Source organism: Grammomys surdaster, unplaced genomic scaffold (assembly GCF_004785775.1).
Source record: "Grammomys surdaster isolate TR1022 unplaced genomic scaffold, NIH_TR_1.0 100, whole genome shotgun sequence".
In the NCBI taxonomy this organism is placed as follows: Eukaryota; Metazoa; Chordata; class Mammalia; order Rodentia; family Muridae; genus Grammomys; species Grammomys surdaster.
Window position 1 is genome coordinate 9,707,121 of NW_021604579.1, and position 18,119 is coordinate 9,725,239.

The window sequence follows — 18,119 nt, forward strand, 5'->3', positions numbered from 1 at the left end:
AGATAGACCACAGAGGCAGGGATGGGGGCATGGTGACATACAGTTAGTCTCAGCAAAGGCAGGTGGATCTCTGTGAGTTCCAAGCCAGGTTGGTCTACATTTTGAATTCCAGGCCAGGCAGGGCTGTAAAGAGAAATGCTGTCAATAAATAAATAAATAAATGCCAGATAGGAAGTGTGAAGAGGAAACTCCTAAGGTGATAACTGAAGGAAACCACGGGGGAACCAGCTGAACAGGGGAGTCCTCTGTAGAGAAATAGATAAGCAGATTGTTCTGACTGGCTTTGAAGGTAAAGGTGAAGAAGAGATCAAGATTCTTGCTGGGAGACTCAGAGAGAAGCAGATATCTGCTGAGTTTGCTGAAATGTTGTTAAAAAAACAAAAAACAAAACAAAAAAAAAACCTGAAAAGACAATCGGTGACTTGGAAGGTAGGCTGAACTGCACAGAAGGGGAGCACTTGTGTACACAAAGGATGATGGGCCAGGTTTCACGTATGGGGTACAGAGCTCTATTGCCTGCCTGCCGCTCCTCCCTCTTGAGTCTGACTCTTCCTGATACCTGCCAGAAGCTGACTTTAAAAGAGAGGGGTGAGGGGCTGGAGAGATGGCTTAGTGGTTAAGAGCGCTGACTGCACTTCCAGAGGTCCTGAGTTCAAATCCCAGCAACCACATGGTGGCTCACAACCATCTGTAATGAGATCTGATACCCTCTTCTGGTGTGTCTGAAGACAGCTACAGTGTATTCATATATAATTGAATAAATCTTTAAAAAAAAGACAGAAGCTGACTTTAAGAGGGGGGGGTGAGCTTGGGCGGCTGCTTTCTCGCTTGCCATTTCCTCTGTCCTCTGCCCCTTGTGGCTTTCTCGCCCGATTGCTTCTGCTTTTTCCCAGAGAAGCCAGCTGGGCTAGAGGCTGAGTACTTTGGGGAAGCATTTAGAGAATGCAGTCACAATACAAAATGTCTTTTTAAAGCATGGCATAGGGCTGGAGAGATGGTTGAGCAGCTCTGAGTGCTGATGACCCTAGTCCAATTCCCAGCACTCACATGGCAGCTCACAACAATCTGTACCTCCAGTTCCAAGGGATCTGATATCCTTACTGGGCTCTGCCTGCACCAGGCACACAAGTAGTGGGCAAACATCCATGCATGGAAAATACCTATATACATAAAATAAAACGTTTACATTTAACTTAAAAAGCATTCCATGACATACACATTTTGCAACGGCTTTGTTGTCATTGTTTTATTTTAATTTACTGCTTGCTTTACAGCTTAGAAGCAGCAATATAATTATTTCTTCTTCTTAGAAGATGTCTTTTCAGCCTAATGCATGCTGTCTTCTCCACAGAGGAAGAAGACAGGTATGGGCCTGCTTTACTGACAACCAAAGAGAGCCCAGGTAGAGACTCTATCTTGGGAAACCTCAATTCTCTGTACAAGGCTGGGTCAAACAGAAAAGGGAATTCTAGGAAGTGTTAGCCCAGAACAAAACAAATATTGCACTGTTAAGGTCCTAGCTTTAGGTATCTTTGGACAACCTTTTTGTTTGTTTGTTTGTTTTTTCGAGACAGGGTTTCTCTGTATAGTCCTGGCTGTCCTGGAACTCATTCTGTAGTCCAGGCTGGCCTCGAACTCAGAAATCTGCCCACCTCTGCCTCCCAAGTGCTGGGATTAAAAGTGTGTGCCACCACTGCCCGGCATCTTTGGACAACCTTATTGTTTACTTTATTCATTAGAAGTAACCAAATAAGGATAATGAGACTTCTGAGACTCACCCTTAGTTCTCCCAGTGCTAGGGTCCTGTGGACATTACGTACACACTCTGTCACTCATCCACAGCTCTGAGAGCAAGTTTCATGTGTCTCCCATTTCTCACTGCTTGCAGAAAGTGTCATGTGCTCTTTAATGCTGAGAGGACCATTGCGTGCTCTCCTGACTTCTATAGTGGAAGAGAAAATGGTTTGTGCCACAGAATTAGCTGCATTAAGCCCATCTCATCACCCTTATCTGGGTCTGGGCTGAGATCTCAAAAGTGACGTCTCAGTGCGCTTGGTATCAGGCAGTGCCAGAGAGATCTTAAACAACTCATGTATAATATTTTAAAACAATATTATTTTGAAACTCCCTTTTGTGGGTTGGTGTTCCATCCCCCTGGCTATGAAAACTCTCTACAGTCTGTGGGCTGGCAGGTGCTAATCTTTCCAAGTTTCTTCCACTCCCAACTGCCACTTAAAATTGTTTTTTTTTTTAATATTTATTAATTCTTATGTATGTACACTGCATGTGTGTGAAAGACAGTTTGCAAGAGTTGGTTCTTTCTACCATGTGAAACTCAGAGATGAAACTCATGTTTTGATGGTTAGCTCCCTTACCCATCTTACTGTCTCCTAATCTAGAATATTCTAAAAATCCCCAAACCCACCATTAGGAGCAGAGCAGTTTTTGCATGCATGCAATTCCAGCACTCAGGCTGAGGTATGAGGAAATTCAAAGGCAACCTATGTTTCATAGTAAATTCTCTGCCAGTCAGTGCAGCAGGGTGAGACCGTGGGAACCTGTCTCAAACGGGGAGCAAGGTGCTCAGGTATACACGTATACAAATGTCAAAGAATGAATAAAAGATATCCCTTTAAAAAGTAAACATTTAATTTTTCTAAGAAACAAAACAAGCTGACTAGGGCCCAGCTTCCAGGGAGGAAAGGAGAACTTCCTGTCACTCTCACTGATCTAATGACTCCACTTCCTGTTATCCAGTCTCCTTGTTCTTTAACTGTAAATCTGTTCCACATGTTCCCGCATTCTTCAATACCTGGCTCAAAAGTTACTCTCTTTGTGAAGTTGTCTCTGAAACCTGCAGGCATAGGCAGAGTGAGTTGGTTGTTTTGTTGTTTATTTGTTTTTTGAGACAGGGTCTTAGTCCAGGTTGGCCTTGAGGTTACTATGTAGTTGAAGATAGGAGTTCATTCTTTCCAACAGATATTTAGTGAGCACCTTGATTTGTGTTTGTAACCCTATAGTTTATTCGTTCCTTAAATGTTGGATTTAAAGAAAACAAAAAACTAACCCAAAAGGACATAAGGACATTTCTTCCATATAACAGGTCACCTACTGTCTATAATCCATAGTAATAGATATTCATTCAAATAGCCTGGTGCAGTAGAAGACTAAGCTTTTCAGCCAGATGAGTTTGAGGTCAGATCCTGGCCCACGCCTTACTGACTGACCCTGAACAAGTTTCTGTGTCTGTAACATGAAGATAGCAATGAGCTCTGCAGTGTAGGATTGAATAGATGCATTGTAGGCACACTGCAAATTTGTGGGAAAATGGTTTCTAATCTATAAAGAACTACAAGAAGGCAAGAGATAATGATGCTATGAGCCGGTAGAACAAAAAAAGATAGAAATGAGACAAGCAAACTTGCAAACAAGTAACTGTTGTTTAAACGTTAGGGCAAGAGCAGCAGGCAAACAAAGTGACTTTCATGAAGTGTTTTTCCAAACCTTTAAAGGATGTTCTGATTTTGGCTTTGGGTGCTCAATACATTCAAAAGAGGAAACATTGGGTATAACTGTTTGCACTGCTCAGGAAATACTAAGAAATGCATATATTGCCGGGCGGTGATGGCACACGCCTTTAATCCCAGCACTTGGGAGGCAGAGGCAGGCGGATTTCTGAGTTCAAGACCAGCCTGGTCTACAGAGTGAGTTCCAGGACAGCCAGGACTACACAGAGAAACCCTGTCTCGAAAAAAACAAAAACAGAACAAACAAACAAACAAACAAACAAAAGCATATATTTAAACAAAAGAAAAATCCCAGTTGAAAGTAAGAACCAAGTTTATATAGAAGCTTATTTACCAACAATTAATTTCATAAACATCATAATAATGATAGTAGTTTTAACTACTACATTTTTTTTTACAATATATTTACTTTGGGCACTTTACACACATTATTACCTCATTCAGTCCCTACAACTACCTCATGAGATAAAATTATCATTCCCTTTCTACCAATAAGCACATAGAGCAGGGAAGGGGAATAGAAATATAAATCCAAAGTTTATCTAAAATGAGTGAGTCGTTTTACTTCCCATAATTTGCTAAGCTTGTGACCATTTCTCTTTCTAAGAAGTCTCTTGCTTCTTCCATACCCATTGTCTCTGTAGTTACAGTTCATCCTTCTGATCAAAATGGGCTTCCTTTTGATCCAGAGATGCTCTCGCGGCACTACCTTCCTGCTTGGGCCTTTCCTCTGCTTCCTCCTCAGCGTCCTCTTCATTGTCCTCCTCGTCCTCCTCATCTAGTCCCCAGATGTCCTCTTGCCTGGCTCGCTGCTTTTCCCTCTTCTTCTTGGCCTCCTCTGCCTCCTTCTGTTTCTCCATTTCCTCATACAGTTCTCTCCACTGCTGCTCCACATCCTGTTTAAAATGTGGAATTTCAAAGTTTCACAGATGATATAAACAGAAAGCCCATTTTAGAAACATCTCTTGTCTTCTCATTGGCTTAAGGATTTCTAGGATGGTGTTTATTTACATATAAATTTCAGTACCTCTGGGCTGGAGAGAAATCTGTGTCTGGGTGTTGATGTAAATAAAATAGATTCAAAACTAGGCATACTGTTGTACACCCATAATCCTAGCACCTGGAAGGTGCAGACAGGATCAGGAGTTCAAAGTTATCCTCTGCTAGACAAAGAATTTAAGGGCTACCTAAGGCCTTATCTCAAAATGAAATAAAAACTAAAGTAAAATAAGTTTAAAAATATAAAGTGGGCTGGCAAGTTGACTAAGGTAAAAGTGCTTGACACCAAGCCCAAAGAGCTGAGTTTGATCCCTGGGACTCACATTGTAGAAGGAGAGAACCAACTGCACAAGTTGTCCTCTGACCTCTATTACTGTGGCATGTGCATGCACTCATACTTAATAATATGTAACATTATAAAAAATATCATAAGTAAATGTAATAAAAATGTTAAGAATCAAATTATTTTAAAAATTAAATAAAATACTAAAATTAATTCATCTATTACTAGGTACCTATGTCACTGCCCATCATAGGCTAAACAAAACTTGTGTGTTATTTGTATTCCTCACAATGATGCATAAGGTCACACATCCCACCTTCTATATGAGGAATCTAATATTTGCAATTCTAATTTATTCATTTGTTTATTTCATTCTGGAGACTGAGTTTTGCTATATAGTCCAGAATGGCTTTGAATGTTTTCTTTTTTTTTTCTTTTAATTTTTCTGAGACAAGGTCTCTCTATGGAGCCCCAGCTGTTCTGGAACTCAACATGTAGACCAAGCTGGGCTCAAACTCACAGAGATCCACCTGTTTCTGCCTTTGAAGTGCTGGAATCTAAGATGCACACTGCTGTGCCTGACCCTTGAACTCTTTCTTAATCCTTCTGCCTCTGCCTCATCCTCCCTGTTGGGACTGCAGTGGTGGTCATGCCATCACACTCAGCTCCTATGGATGTTCTACATTTGCTTTCCCCAAACTGAATACAAGCCCTATCAAGATAGGAATGTATCAATTTTAATTTGTTGCCATGTCCCCAGCAATTGCTATGGCAAACAGACTCTTACCAAGTATCTCTCAAGTGAATATATCATTTAATAGCTATCATGTATTGAACACATGCTAGGTGTTAGAAACTTAAATGATAGTGCTACCATTATTCCCAATTCAAAGGTTAATACACAGACTAAGTGCATATAGCTAGTCAAGGATAGAGCCTGGATTTGAACCTAAGCAGTTTACCTAAGAACACTTATGTTCTAACCAATAAATAACAAGAATACAACAGTATTAGAGGGCTGGGGAGTGGCTCAGTAATAGTGAGTATCTAGTGTGAACAAAGCTCTACATCAGTTCTCTAGTATCACAAAATAAGGAAGATAACACTAAAGTAAAACAAGACAAAACTAGACTAAAAAATATTTTTAAGCTGAGCACGGGGTCAGCAAAATAGCCCAGAGGATAAAGGCAAATGCTCCAAGCCTAATAGCTTCAGTTAGATCTATTGGGAGACAGGCCTGGTGCCACAGACCTGTAATCTCAACTACTTAGGCTGAAGACAAAGAGCACATGTTCAAGGCCAGCCTTGGCTTGGCTACAGAGTGAGTTGAAGGTCAGTCTGGGTAACTTTGTGAAACCCTGTCTTAAAATAAAAAGTAAAAAGAGTTCTAGCATACAGCAAAACGCTTGTCTAGCATACGTGTCCCTAGAGATACATATAGCTTCTATGTGGGCTCTGAGAATTCGAACTCTGATCCTTAAGCCTGCACAGCAATTGTTTTATCAATGGAGCCATTTCTGCAGCTCAGTGCAGGCAGGGGCAAGGTTGTGGGTTTTGGTTTTAATCTCTGTGTCTGTGCTTTGCTGGTACCTAAGTTTCCTGCTGAACTATTAAACACTGTCTATAAACCTACTTGAATTGACCTTCCTGCAGGGATAGGACATCTGGATGCAGAATGCCCCATCCCATTTCCCATGAAGCCCAATATCTCAAATATCACTCCACACATAAAATGGTTGTGGAAAGGGAGGAGCTGGTAAACAGCACTGCCACTTCCTCTGATGTCCAAATTGACTGAAGTGGGCTGAGTGGCTTCCTCTAATGGCACACTGAGAAGGCAGTGTGGCACACAAAAGGAGCGTGGATTCTGGGTTCAGGCTGCAACTCAATTCAAAGGCTGGGTGCGACCATGGGCGGTTTAGCTTCTGACTCTCAGTTTTCATTGAGAAATGGAATAGTATCTCTATTGCAAGGTCGCGTTAAGGGTCAAGTGAGATGCTTTTTGCAAAGTGCTCAGGTTAACAAATACAGAGTTGAAGAAGGTGTCCAGTGAATGTGAGTTCTCTGTTTCTCAAGGCCAAGTGACCAGAATTGGGACAATCACTGTGAGTCTTGATTTTGCAAATGGCAGAATCAGACATCTAGAATTCATGATGAAGGAACATCTCACCTTTCTTAATCCCCAGGTCATATTTCCAACCTCTTCAGCAAACTCTTCATCATTTGTCAGAAGGAAATTGTCAAAGATGCTGCCTGATTTCACCTGTTGAAATGAAAAGTATGTGGTTATTACAGCTAGGTTCCTAGGGAGGCAGAGAGATGGCTCAATGGGTAAGGGTAATTGCCGCACAAGCACAGGACCTGAGTTGGGATCTCTAGCACTGGTGGAAAATGTGTATGGCTATGAGAGTGCCTTATAAACCCCAATACTGTCAGGGGCAGAGACAGGAGGATCACTGGGGCTTGCTGGATCACCTAGCTCCAGGTTCATGAGAGGCCCTGTCTTAAGAGAATGATGCAGAGAGTGATAGAACAGGGCACTTGATGTTCTCCTCTGGCCATGGGTATATGCATATATACCTGTAAATCACACACACTCACACACACACACACACACACACACCCCAAAAGGTTTTACCTTATTTATTTGGATATTTGTGTGCCTGTGTCAGTTTATGTTCACCACATGTGTGAAGGAGAGGGTATTGAATCCCCTGGAAGTAGAGTTACAAAATATTATGAACCACCATATGGATGTTATTAACAGAAAGAACCAGGGTCCTTTGCAAGAGCAGTGAATGTTGATAACGGCCGAGTCATCTCTACACCCCCTTTCTCTATGTTCTTTCTTTCTTTCTCCCCCCCCCCCCCCCGCTTTGGTTTTTTGAGACAGGGTTTCTCTGTGTAGCCCTGGCTGTCCTGGAGCTCACTCTGTAGACCAGACCTCAAACTCAGAAATCCGCCTGTCTCTGCCTCTCAAGTGCTGGGATTAAAGGCATGTGCCACCACTGCCCGGCTTCTGTTTTCTTTAAGTATGCTGTGAAGCCATGTCTGGTGGTGTATGCTTACAATCCCAGCATATCGGGGATACCATACACCAGAGGCTAACTTCAAACTCTTTATGTAGTAGTACATTAAACTTTGTCTCAAAAAAGAATCAAAATTTTAGTATTTGTGTCTAAAAGATTAAACCTATGCTTTATAATAGTCTGTGTTTATTTCATGACAAAGGAATACAATAGAAAGTGTGGCAGGAATTTCTCTCTCCAATCTATTTAAATATTAGTGCAGGCCTGTGATTGAACAGGGAAAAGGGAGGCAGAGCTAGGAGTTGCGGGGGGGGGGGGGGAGGAAGAGAAGGAGCAGGAGAGAGGTTAGAGGTGGTTCAAACAGGATAGCAATAGGGCAAGATGTAGCTACTATTTTCTCCTGGTTTATGGTGAATCTGCCAGGATTCACCACTGGAGGATTTAGATTTTATATGGCTTACAAGATTAGCATTCTAGTTGTTTTGCCCAGAGACTGAGTTGCCATTGTTTCTAAACTAAGTTTGTGTGGTGTTTTTCTTCTTGCAGCAACTCAACTGGATTCAAGAGAGAAAGGTACAGTGGCAAAGCGTGGGTTTGCCTGGTGTGCACCACAAAGGTCATGGGGGATTTGAAGCACAGGGCTAGCATGGTAGTGACCCTCCAGTGGGAACTTAGAGAGCTGGGTGGAGAAACTTTGGAGCTCAGGTGCCATGTGGCCCTCCAGTGCTGGGAATAGAGTGACCAGCCACTGTGGGGGCCTAGCAAGGGACAAAGGTGGCACAACCACACCAGGGCAGAGAGTTGGCAGCAGTATCGCCATTCATTTTTTTTACTACTTCCTGCAACAAGAAAGGAGCACAAGACACAGACTTGAACAGACCAGCTCAGCTACATTCTAGTTTTATGATAGTAAGCAAGTTACTCAACCCTCCGAGTTACTCTCATAAGTAAATCAAGGAAGCCAGGTATGATGGTTAATGCCTGTAATCCTAGGATTGGGGGGTGTGGATTAAAATAGAAGGACAAGGAAATCAGGGTCTGCTTTAACTACACAGAGAGCTTGATATCAACCAGGCTACTAAGACCTGTCTATAATGATGATGATGGTAATGATGAGGGGTATGGTACACATCCTTTGATACCAACACTCAAGAGGCAGAGGCAGGTAGCAAGTGGGACTCTGTGAGGCTGAGGCCAGCTTGGTCTACATAGTGAGTTCCAGGCCAGCCAAGGTGACAGGGAAAAACTATCTCAAAACAGTAATAAATACTAATACTAATACTACTACTACTACTAATAATAATAATAATAAATCATGGGAAATAGTAACTCTCTCTATAGTAGTGTCATGAAAATTAGAACTTCTGTATCTAAAGCACAGTGCCTAATGAATATCATTCAATAGATGATGATGATTATAAGTTTTCAGTTTCTGGATGTTTCAAGGAACCAAAAGGCTGCCAATCTGTGATTTTTTTTTATTAATTTTGCCAATATGTTGGCCAAATCACTATTAAGCTAGGCATGGTGATGCATATTTTTAATCCCAGAATTTGGGAGGTGGGGACAGGTTAATTTTGGTGAGTTTGAGGCCAGTCTTGTCTATATAATGAGTTCCAGGACAGCCAAAGCTACATAATGAGACCCTGTCTCAAAAAATTAAAAACAAATCATTGTTAATTTTACCCAAACAGCTGTGTGGCCAAGAAAATGTTCGAAGTATGAGGGCTTGTGTGCCTCTCCTCTATACTGTATAAAGCTCTGTCTTACTCTTTGTGACCAAGAACCTAGATACATTTTGCATTTTTGTTTTTAATAAGAAAGACTTTTTTTATTTGGCTCCCATTCCACTAACACTGCTTCTGGCAGAAAAACAAATGACAAATGAACACAGGAGAGCAGAATGTTTCGTTTGCTCTAAGTCATGTATTTTTAAGTTGGCTTATAAAATTCACTTTTCAACTGTGAGGTGTTTTCTGACCTTTTGGATTTTTTTTTTCTTTTGAGTTGTCTGCAATTTCACTTAGAAAGCTGCCCTTCTGTTGGCTTGCCCATCTTCTCACATCCCTGTTTTCTTCAGTGACCTCTGTTCCCTCTCTACCTTACTTCAAATTTCTGGATTGTGAGAATGCCAGCCCTGCTTCCTAATCCTTGGTCTTATGCTGATTTTGATCTATTTATCTCCCATCTGTGCTTACAAGTTGTTATCTGAAAAACGCAAATGGGAGGAAACACACTTCCCCTGCTGTATTCTCATAATTAAGAGAAAAGATCATATGAGAAAGAATTGAATTTGATTGTAAAATACAAAGTCTTAAAGATGTTTTCACAAGCTAACTCCTTGGAAATTCTTGTGCTATTCCTCTTGGGTCATAAAGTGGAAAGAGTAGGGCTAGAGGGATGGGAGCAGGTAAAATGCTTATAAGGACCTGAGTTTGGATCTCCAGCATCTATGCAAAATCCGGCTTCAGGGCCCAGGCCTGTAATCCCAATCCAGTGAGACAGAGACAGGAGGACACACTGGACAGCCAGTCTGGAGAAAACAGCAAGATCCAGGCTCAGTGAGAAAACCAGTCTCAAAAAGTAAGATGGACAGAGGGTTGAGGAACAATATCCAGATGCCAGTCTCTAGCCTACACACATCCACTACACTTACAAAAAATTAAAATAAAAAGGAATATAAGTATTTAGCTATGGGTCAATCTACATCCTTGAGCCCTAACTACACTACATCTCATTAGTAAAATAGAAGTAAGGACATGGGCTTAGCCCATGGTACAGCACTTGCCTAACAAGTAAGGTCCTGGGTTTGTTCCCTGCAAGTCCTACCCTCCTTGCCTCACAGGGCTGTGGTCCAGATCACCTGATGTAAGAGTATCAGTGTACTTTGCATTAGACTCATTGCAGTTTGCATTATTGTGTTACTATCCCTTCCAAGATCATATGGAGTCCCAGAGAAAACGAATGTTTGTTCTCTGTAATCTCCTCCCAGCTTCAGCCCTGAACTGACCCCAGAACGCAATCACTTCCAAGTAGGGGGAAAAATACTGCAATGGTTTGGAGGCAACAGAATAGGAAACAGAAAGTGTCAATGACTTAGGTTGGTCACAAGGACAGAGGCAGGATAAAGAAGGCAATTGAAATAGCATAGCATCTCAGCTGGAAAATTCATGGCTAGAGGGAGCAGGTAAAGAATGTTGTCTATCATCCAAATTCAAAACTCACATAGTTGGGATTGATCATAAGATGCCTTCTCTAACTAAACAGAGAAGGGGGAGATGCCAGAAGCCAGGACCCTCGCCCTTACCCTCACCCCCTACCTTTCCCCACCTGCACAATGTCCCCTGAAGCTTGGCAACTGAAGATAGACTCAAAGCAGTGTACCATATCTTCTGAAGAATAGCAGGAAGACCATAACTCAAGCAGTGTACCATATCTTCTGAAGAACAGCAGATAGATCATAATTCAAGGCAGTGTACCGTATAGACCATGACATGTTTCAAGGCACAGGCCAAGAAGATTCTGTACTTTTCCACCACCTGACCCCTCTTACCCCCTCCCCTTGTAAAACATGCTATAAAAAAGCATTTCATGTTCAAAAAAAAATTAAATAAAAAAAGAAAAAAAAAGAAAAGTTTATCATTAGACAATTCAAAAAAAAAAGAATGTTGTCTATCTCTGTGCTCAGTCACTTTGATATTTTCCTATAAGATACAAGAATTCTATTTTTAACTGGCTATTCTGTTTAGCTGAATGAAGAGGAGTATGATCAAGGAGTCAGACCTACCTAGAAATTATAAGTATAAAAATACCTATGAGGATGTTGTCAGCATTGTGTGGAATTATCACATACACACACACACACACACACACACACACACACACACTCCTCTGTTGACCTACATGCATTGGTATCAAGGTTGGGGAACACTCATCTGACATGGTTAAATTCTTCAAGTAGGTTTGCCTATTTAGAGAAGTTGACAGAACCCAGAAAAATTAATACCATATATAGAATAAAATGTGTACCCTAATGTTTTTAGTGGGAGAAAGATTTTAAAGACCAGTGAGATGGCTTTGAGATAAGGACATTTGTGGACAAGCCTGATGATCCAAGTTCAGTTCCTGGAACCCACATCACAGAAAAAGAGATCTGGCTCTCACAACTTGTCCTCCGACCTCCACATACAGCCCATGGCATGTGCACACACAAATCTAATTTTTTAAGTAAAAAGTTTGCACATTAATATGATTCTATCTATTTACATGAGGTAGAGAGTTCTAATTTACTTAAAAGGAACAACCTAAAAAAAGAAAGAGGTAGTAATACAAACGTGCATGGCTTGCATCCCTGTTTTTCAGATAAGCCCGGAAGGAAGGAAACATGGTGCCCCTTCCTTTTTCCTGCTCTTCTGAAACCCTGCCTGGCATCTGGTATGGCTTCATTCCATTTCTATATTGATCTCCCAAAGTTAGAAAGCTGAGAAAGTGAGAAAAAAAAATAAAGCAGAAAAATGAATAAAGAAACTAGGAAAGTAAAACAGAGGGGTGCTTGTACCAGAAGCTTTAGTGACTGAACAGTTAGAGTTGGAGGTGGAAGGGTCAGAAGTTCAAGGTTATCTCTGCTACTTAGCAAATTGGAGGCCAGCCTAGACGAAAGGAGTCCTTATCACAAAATGAGACACCCAAAGGAACCATGTAAGATCAGCAAAGGCATCAAACGTATTAGTAATACACTAGAGTGGGTCTGAAGAAGAAAGAATAGCGCTCAGGCCCAAGTTTTCTGCTTCCATTACCAGATGCATATCTTCAGGAAAATTATTTAAATTTTTGGCCCTTCTTTTGAGGTATGCAGTGAAAATTAAATGAACAGACAGAGTTCTGAATACAGTGGTCACAGAAGGGACTCAGTAAATTTTGAGGCTAAATATAATTACTCCCACTTTAAAGAGAAGTTGTTTGAGGTTTAGAAAGATCAAGATTTGTTCAAGTCTGTAACTTCCAGGCTGGGGCTTGCTTCTTCTACTTTGTGGGAGCTCAAAGGACCACTGGTCAGGGGCTATGAGCCCAGGTGCTTTACCTGCCAAAGCTCCAGGCCAAGGACACTGATATTATGATAGTGACAAATGGTGGGGTCAGGCCTGTATTTGGGGTTGTCTATCTCTGGGTGAATCCACTCCCCCTGGTAATTGGGATTGTCAATGATCCGAGGTTTCCATTCTCCCTAAACAGAAAACCGACAAAGAGTGGTTATTATGTCAGTAATAATTTTCCATTCTTCTAACATTTCATACTCAAAAAGCATCAATCAGCTCATAAAGAGTTGTGTACCAGCCTCTGAGAACTCTCCCTTTCTTTGAATAAAGGCATAAGACTCTTCCCAGTTCCCTTTTCCACCCACTGGGAGTGAAATGACATGGCAGGAGTCTGTTCTGGCCTGGCTCTCTCTCTGAACAGGCACATCCATGAAGTTAAGAAAATGCAGCTTCTTGGAGAACATTGTCTAAATATTGTGGCACTTGAGGCTGTTCTCTTTCTCCTGTGCAGTGCAGGAAACTGTGGCCAAATAAAATCCTGCTTCAGTCAACTTTATTGCTAGGCCATTTGTTGGCTGATTCCTTTAGTTCTTGCTTCTGACATGAGCTCAGGAATTGACCCTTAAAAGGAAGTTCCTCTACCTTAAATATCTTGGATTCATGCAGATCCCACTCTTTGCCCTTCTAGCCTGCTTGTAAGACATTCAATTCCTGAGTTCTAAACTGTTTCCTGTTTGCATCATGTTCCTTTAACTGGCAGCTTTTCCCAGCTCTGGGCAAGCTCCTTGCCCAAGCCTGCCTGAACCATTATAAGTGGTTCAGCCTCCTAGAGCTGGCCTTACCAGCCCTCCCCACTTATAAGTAGGAAGAATCTGAGAATAGGGCTATAATGTGGCCAGCATCCTATTCAGAGTGTAGAGGGAAAGAGCAGGGAATCTCAGAATTTCTGCTTTGTTTTTATTTTGTTTTATTTCATTCTGAGACATGGTCTTGATGGATAGCCCAGCCTGTCCTTGAAATTGCAATCTTCTTGCCTTAACCTCCTGAGGGCTAGGATTACAAGCCCACAGATTAGAAATTGTATTTTACAAGTTAGAATTATTATTTTGTTGTTGTTGTTTTTTTGAGACAGGGTTTCTCTGTGTAGCTCTGGCTGTCCTGGAACTCACTCTGTAGACCAGGCTGGCCTCAAACTCAGAAATCCGCCTGCCTCTGCCTCCCAAGTGCTGGGATTAAAGGTGTGCACCACCACTGCCCGGCTACAAGTTAGAATTTTTAAGTTAGAATTTACATCTGATGTCTCTTTATAAACTCTCATTGGAAAGAGAGGCTCCTCACCTTGTACTTGACGTTTGGTATCAGGGGCCCTTCCCACACTCCATCCATCGCCTCATTCCAGTCATCCGGCTTCTTGGCATCTGGGTCTGGGATGAATTCAGAGTCCTCCCAGTCCTAAAACAAAATGTTCCTTCATGAAGATAGACATGATGTGGGAGGAAACTGGGGACTCAAGTACAGACAGGGGGAGTCGGCTCCCTATCTACCCTGCCCTCCTGCTCCAGTGTATGATGGTCCAGTGCAAGAGATGGGTGCACCTTCATTCTGACTTTGAGTACTTTAAACTCACCTTGGATGGGATGGGTATTATTGTCTGACCTCATCCTGCCCTCAGTTGTGTGAGCTGCTGCTATGGTTTGTATGTGATTTGCTCCCACGCAGTCTTCACCTTTAGTCTTGCTACCCTGAGCATGCCTGCTGGACCTGGCTTGAACTCAGACCCTCATTTTCTCATGATGCCAGCCATCCAGACACTTGACTTAATCACCTCTTTTAATGTCCCGACTATACTCTCTTCTCCCCAAGATTATCTTCCCTGATATACTCCCTCTGACCTCAGGTTTCTTATCTTCAGGATCCTCTATCTGTAGCCGTTCATCCCATTTCCTTGGTTTTCTGGCGTAGGGGTCTTTTATTTTCTTGGGAGGCAAGAACTCCCAGTCATCTTCCAGTCCTCCACTTGTCACCTTCTCGTTGTCAATTTTAACCTCATAAGTAGCATTAGGGCGAAGGATCAGTGTGTACAGGTGAGTGTCTTTATTGATCTATAAAGGGAATGGGTACTATTTCAGTCCTGTATAGGACTGTTGTAGATATCACACACCCATAGAGGACTATTGTAGATCTCACATGCTTGCCTGAATGTTCCCTCCCACATATTACACACACTTTACCACATCCCTTCTCCCCTTCTTCTAGTTAACACACTGGCAGGGAATCTTGGCTCACCCTGCAGTCTCACTCTGTGGTGTCTCCTGCCCTCTAGCCCTTACCCATTTGAAGCTCTCATTATTCTCTGATTTATCTTGTTTTCTTTCTGTCCTATTAAACTGTGAGCTTCTCAACAGTAGGAGGTCACATATTATTTCTCTTATTGTGCCTAAGCTTCCAGGCTGACTCAGCACATCCCAGGCCTGTATAGAGGGCTGATCAGGAAGGCTTAAACTTCAACACAAGGTTCAATGCCCTGGATTTATGGACTTTTCTAGACTCTGTTCCTGCCTTTCTCTTGTGCTCCAGTATCAGCCATCATGCTATGCCTTGAGTTCTTAAGTCTCCTTGACTTTTCTCATGCAGACTCCTCATCCAGGAATTCCTCTCTCCATAAAGTTGTCACACAAGTGTTCTAGAGCATATTCATCTTTCAGCACAAAGGAAGACTTTTTCAGGAAGCAGTTCCTATCTAAGCCCTAGGTTGGGGAGGAGCCCCCTTCTCTGCTTCAATGTTATGAAGGTAGTCACTTTCCTTTGCTTGACTCTTATCTTAATTGTGAAGTTTTTGTTCTGTTTTGGTAGGATCTTGGTAAATTGTCTAGGTTAGCATTTGAACTCACAACCCCTTCACCTCAGCCTGGGTAGTAGCTGGGATTGCAGGCACAAATAACTGTGTCAGACTTTACTGTGAGTTTGGTTAATTTGAAAGCCCTGTCTGGCCAGATCTATCCCATACTCAAGGCCCAAGACAGAATTAACATTTGGTTAATAATGCCTGTTAGGACTATTAACTGAACATACACCTACTGTCTTCTAGCTAATCTAGATGCTTCTAATTTTACGTTACTGAGGTAAACTGACGGACTCCATATCATCTAAGCATAGCATTCCTGATGCCCACCCCAATATCTAACAGGGAGTAACTATGCCACACCAAATATTGCACTATATTAAATCCCAGGGTTTTTGGTCAGCTGTTCCTTTTTGAGCTCCTTACAATGTATAGCACATCTCTAGGTCTACTTAATCTATAGAATGGAGATAATAACATTTAATTGGTAGTTTGATAAGGAAAAAACGAGATACCATGTATTAAATACTATTTTTTATAGAGATAGATGAGATGGCTCAGCAGTTTAGAGCACTGGCTTCTGTTCCAGAGGACCTGGGTTCAACTTCCAGCACCCACATGAGAGGTCACAACAATCTGTGCCTCTGATATAGGTGATCTGACATCCTATTCTGATCTCTGTGGGCACCAGGCACATATGTAGTATACATATAGCAAAATAATCATACATATAAAAATAAATAAAGTTAAAAAAATAAAACTCTTTTGCTCTAGGATAAGGACTAATCCACACACTCACCCTGCACTTGAGGGTCTTGTTGTTCTCATGGTATTTCCCTTTGTGATAAAGGATGACCTGTAGTCTGTTGTTGCCAAAGCCACAGATGTCCGGGCCTGGAAATTAAACCCAGAGCATGATTTCACATCTATTTCAGGCAGTGTGCCCAGTCTGAGGCCAAGACCCAAGACAGATGCAGCCTGTGTATCACTCCATGGTTCCAGAAAGAGACAGATGCCACACTCAAAGTCAGGATTATTTGAGAAGTATCAAATAAATGGGATTTTTTTTTTATAAAAGGGGAGACAAGACTTTGAGAAGGAAAGGTTCAGTGATTCTCATGGGCAGCAGCAGCAAAGGGGACGGGAGGGGTGAGAGAGAGGAGAGTCTGGAAGCAGGCACAACAGCAGAGAAGCAGGCTTTGAGTTGAGAGATATAACTCACTTCTTCTCTAATCTCCTGCCAGGGCTCCATGACCAAGCCAACTGCAAGCCTTCTGAAGCCAGGTATCTAAGTAGGGTTTCTATTGCTGTGATGAAACACCATGACCAAAAAGCAAGTTGGGAAGGAAAAGGGTTTATTTGGTTCCCACATTGCTGTTCATCACTAAAAGAAGTCAGGATAGAAACTCCAGACTGGAACCTGGAGGCCGGAGTAGATGCAGAAGCCATGAAGGGCTGCTGCTTAATGTCTTTTTCCACATGGCTTGCTCAGCCTGCTTTCTTATAGAATTCAGGATTACCAACTCAGTGATGGCCCCACTCACAATGGGCTGGGCCTTTTCCCATTGATTACTAATTGACAAAATGCCTTACAGCTGGATCTTATAGAGGCATTTTCTCAACTGAGGCTCATTCCTCTCTGATGACTCTAGCTTGTGCCAAGTTGACACACCAAACCAGCCAGTACAGCAGGGGTTGCCAGTGTGCCACTAATTCTAACAAATAAGCATTGCCACCTCACTTTAGATGGTGTACTGGCTGGTTTTGTGTGTCAGCTTGACACAAGCTGGAGTTATCACAGAGAAAGGAGCCTCCCTTGAGGAAATGCCTCCATGTGATCCAGCTCTAAGGCATTTTAGTGATTAAGGCGAGAGGGCCCATTGTGGGTTGTACCATCTCTGGGCTGGTAGTCTTAGGTTCAATAAGAAAGCAAGCTGAGCAAGCCAGGGGAAGCAAGCCAATAAGTAACGTTCCTCCGTGGCCTCTGCATCAGCTCCTGCTTCCTGACCTGCTTGAGTTCCAGTCCTGACTTCCTTTGGTGATGAACAGCAATGTGCAAATGTAAGCTGAATAAACCCTTTCCTCCTCCCCTTCATGATGTTTGTGCAGGAATAGAAACCCTGACTAAGACAAATTAGGTGGCTCAGAAAAGTCAAGCAGATTGCCCAAAGATCTGGTAAGATGCCTTGCAAGTACTCAAAGCCATGCCCACCTAGTAACAGAGCCTGTGAGCCCTTCTGCCTTGTGACAGTCCTAGTGATAACGATGGATCAGAGCCGGGGAGTCTGGAGAGGTCTGAGACTCTTGTTACTGCTCTCATATTCTCTTATAACTCACAAAGAGCTTCTCAGCCTGTCAGCTAATATCAAGTAGGAAACACCTGCACACACATGCACACACACA

At 42.3% G+C, this 18,119-nt stretch overlaps 1 protein-coding gene across 1 annotated transcript in view; it reads right to left on the reverse strand.

Annotated features, from left to right (window-relative positions):
- Nucleotides 1-4,171: 4,171 nt before the first annotated feature.
- The window catches only part of LOC114639502 (calreticulin-like), a 36,589-nt gene continuing 22,641 nt past the window's right edge, over nt 4,172-18,119 (reverse strand). Inside the window, exons 4-9 of the mRNA XM_028788257.1 lie at nt 16,516-16,610; nt 14,767-14,976; nt 14,213-14,326; nt 12,919-13,062; nt 6,980-7,072; nt 4,172-4,423 (exon numbers count right to left, since the gene is read on the reverse strand). Of these exons, the coding sequence (XP_028644090.1) occupies nt 4,172-4,423; nt 6,980-7,072; nt 12,919-13,062; nt 14,213-14,326; nt 14,767-14,976; nt 16,516-16,610 (908 nt within the window). The remainder of the gene's footprint in view (nt 4,424-6,979; nt 7,073-12,918; nt 13,063-14,212; nt 14,327-14,766; nt 14,977-16,515; nt 16,611-18,119) is intronic.